The sequence below is a fragment of the Poecilia reticulata genome, unplaced genomic scaffold, assembly GCF_000633615.1.
Source record: "Poecilia reticulata strain Guanapo unplaced genomic scaffold, Guppy_female_1.0+MT scaffold_224, whole genome shotgun sequence".
Classification (NCBI taxonomy): domain Eukaryota; kingdom Metazoa; phylum Chordata; class Actinopteri; order Cyprinodontiformes; family Poeciliidae; genus Poecilia; species Poecilia reticulata.
Genome location: NW_007615025.1, coordinates 380856 through 383715, shown reverse-complemented (window position 1 = coordinate 383715; position 2860 = coordinate 380856). Strand labels below are relative to the sequence as shown.

At 52.9% G+C, this 2860-nt stretch overlaps 1 protein-coding gene across 1 annotated transcript in view; it reads right to left on the bottom strand.

The window, feature by feature from the left end:
- nfxl1 (nuclear transcription factor, X-box binding-like 1) overlaps positions 1-2860 on the bottom strand; it is a 26759-nt gene that overhangs the window by 5919 nt on the left and 17980 nt on the right. Inside the window, exons 20-23 of the mRNA XM_008402421.2 lie at positions 2653-2743; positions 1392-1807; positions 1251-1320; positions 432-536 (exon numbers count right to left, since the gene is read on the bottom strand). Of these exons, the coding sequence (XP_008400643.1) occupies positions 432-536; positions 1251-1320; positions 1392-1807; positions 2653-2743 (682 nt within the window). The remainder of the gene's footprint in view (positions 1-431; positions 537-1250; positions 1321-1391; positions 1808-2652; positions 2744-2860) is intronic.

Sequence of the window (2860 nt, the reverse complement as noted above, 5' to 3'; positions counted from 1 at the left end):
GCTAATGCTACGGGGCTAAACCAACATGGTATCTGGCATTAGCTAATGCTAAAGCGCTATACCGATACGGTCTTTAGAGTTAGCTGAAGCTAAAACGCTATAAGAGCATGAACAAAACGTTGAACTACTTCAGGAATTCTACAGTCGACAAACCAAAACTTCAACACAAAGCAGCAAATTAAARCTTTAGAAATTATCTGGAAAATATGATTTATTCAAAGCTAAATGCTAAGGCACCAAATGAAACATTAGCTCAGCTACCAGCTGATCGCTGTGACCAACAGGGGCTGAGAAACCAACCCAGAGGGACATGATGGTTAAACTGATGCTTCTTGTTGACCTTTGACCTGCTGGCCTCCAGCAGCGTCTCCACTCATCAAACAGGAACCAGAACCAGAACCAGAACCAGGAAGTTGTTGGTGACTGTTTACCTTCTTGATCCTCTTGCATGGACACCTGAGCTTCACCTTCTGCTGACACGTCTCCTCACACACACCTGGATGGCACACCTGTTTGCAGCGATGGCCGCAGCTCAGCTACACACACACACACAGAGAGAGAGAGAGAGAGAGAGAGAGAAAGAAAGAGAGAGAGAGAGAGAGAGAGAGTCAGCGCTCCAGACAGAGCAGAGCAACAGAACCGGGTCCAGCCTGAGGGTTCTGGTCCAGTGAAGGCAGAGAAAACAAACCATGTGTCTCTAAACACGGCTGTTAGATCAGACGCTCCGGAGGTCTGAGACTCCCCCCCCCCCCCTTCTGACCACCTCCAAACATCCTGCCCTCTGACTGGCTGCAGCTCTGGACTCGCTCCAACAGGCAGAAACCTTTAAAGGGCCGGTCTCGTGTTTTACACCCATTTTATGGCCTAATCCAGTAACTGTTACCTTCAGTAGTTAGGAAAATGCTAACAACTATACCAATACATTTAGAAGCTCCTGCTGTTTCTGAAGCTCCGCCTCCAGGAAGTCATGGCTCCTTTCCAYCAGAGCTCAGCAGAKCCACCAGCTGAGGGGGGGAGGAGCTGCRTCTCGAAGGCGGGGCTACGTCCAATCAGGCGTTTATGAAAGCTAAGTGGTTGCCATGGAGATTACAGGATTTATCGAGCACGAAAGAATCAAAGCAGCACTGCAGGTTTGTTTTTGATGAGGGAAAAACATTAAAACATGAGTTGGTTTTCCGTGTCACCGGCCCTTTAAGAGCACATGCTCCACATGCATGAGCCAATCAGAAGCCCCCCCTGTGTGTGTGTACCTCTTTAGGACACTGGTTGCTGCAGGAGCCCAGCTGGATCCTGGTTGGCTCGTCGGCGACCGTCAGCTTCCTGCAGACAGCTGATTGGTTCAGACCCAGCACGGCCCTGATGGACGGCGTTGCCATGGAAACCCCACTCACCTGCACTCCAGGTAGAGCGTGCTGATCCGGCAGTGGCAGCGCTGGCGGAGCATCTGGCTGCAGGGGGGGCAGTCGCCGGGGNACCTGCAGCAGCAGGTGTGCGGTTGTGACTCACAGGGTTTTCCCTTAATCTGACGGGGTGAGAAACAGGCAGGAGGCGTCAGGCTGCTGGTTGCCATGGGCGACGACAGTGGCGACGGCGATGATGGCGATGAAGGTGATGAAGGTGACGAAGGTGACGAGGCGTTCTTGCTGAACTGGGAGCATCGCAGGAAGTCGGGCCAGGAGGCGTTGAACATCTGCAGGACGGGTTCACAGCCTTCCCTGGCCGCCTCACAGAACGACGCGCAGGGCAGAACCACCTTCCTGCAGGAGCACAGCGGGTCAGAACCCGGACAGAACCGAGCCGACAGAACCTGGAGAGAACCGAACCTGGAAAACCTGGAGGGAACCCAACCTGGAAAACCTGGAGGGAACCGAACCTGGAAAACCTGGAGGGAACCAAACCTGGAAAACCTGGAGGGAACCAAACCCCGAACCTGGAAAACCTGGAGGGAACCAAACCTGGAAAACCTGGAGGGAACCCAACCTGGAAAACCTGGAGGGAACCCAACCTAGACCTCTGGTGGTCCGTATGGACCTAGCTTAGCCAAAGTTTCATTATGACTCTAAATCTGAACTGTAAATGATGTGGTTCAGAACCAGCAGCTCCACCCTAACCGGACCTTACCATTGTTCTATGGAGCTGAAGGGAATCAGATTAACAGCAAACCAACCCGACCCAACCCGAACCAAACCAACCCGAACCAACCCCACCCGGATCTAAACCAACCCGACCCAACCCAGATCTAAACCAACCCAACCCGAACCAAACCAACCCAACCCAGATCTAAACCAACCCGACCCAACCCAGATCTAAACCAACCCAACCCGAACCAAACCAACCCGAACCAACCCAACCCGGATCTAAACCAACCCGACCCAAACCAACCCGAACCAAACCAACCCAACCCGGATCTAAACCAACCCAAACCAACCCGGATCTAAACCAACCCAACCAAACCCAACCCGAACCAAACCAACCCGGATCTAAACCAACCCGAACCAAACCCAACCCAAACCAACCCGACCCGTGTCGTACGGCTCCGCAGGTGGAGTTCAGAAACGAGGCGCCCCCTCCTGGAGAACATCAGATCCACCAATCTAACACCAGCCTGTCCTGGCAGTTGTCATGGTAACCAGGATATTTAGACCTGCAGACCCAGTGGTACTGGTTCCAGTYGGGTTCTGGGTCATAGATCCGGCTGGACCGGTATGACCAGAAGCTCCCAGCTTCAATAGAGTCCCATTCTCTGTAGCAGAACTCAGAGGTCAGAGGTCATGTGGAGTTGAGGCTACTGCTGCTGAAGGTGTGTGTTTGTGTGAGTGTGTTATTCTTAGTCCTGAACTCCCAGCTGCCGGATGGTTTC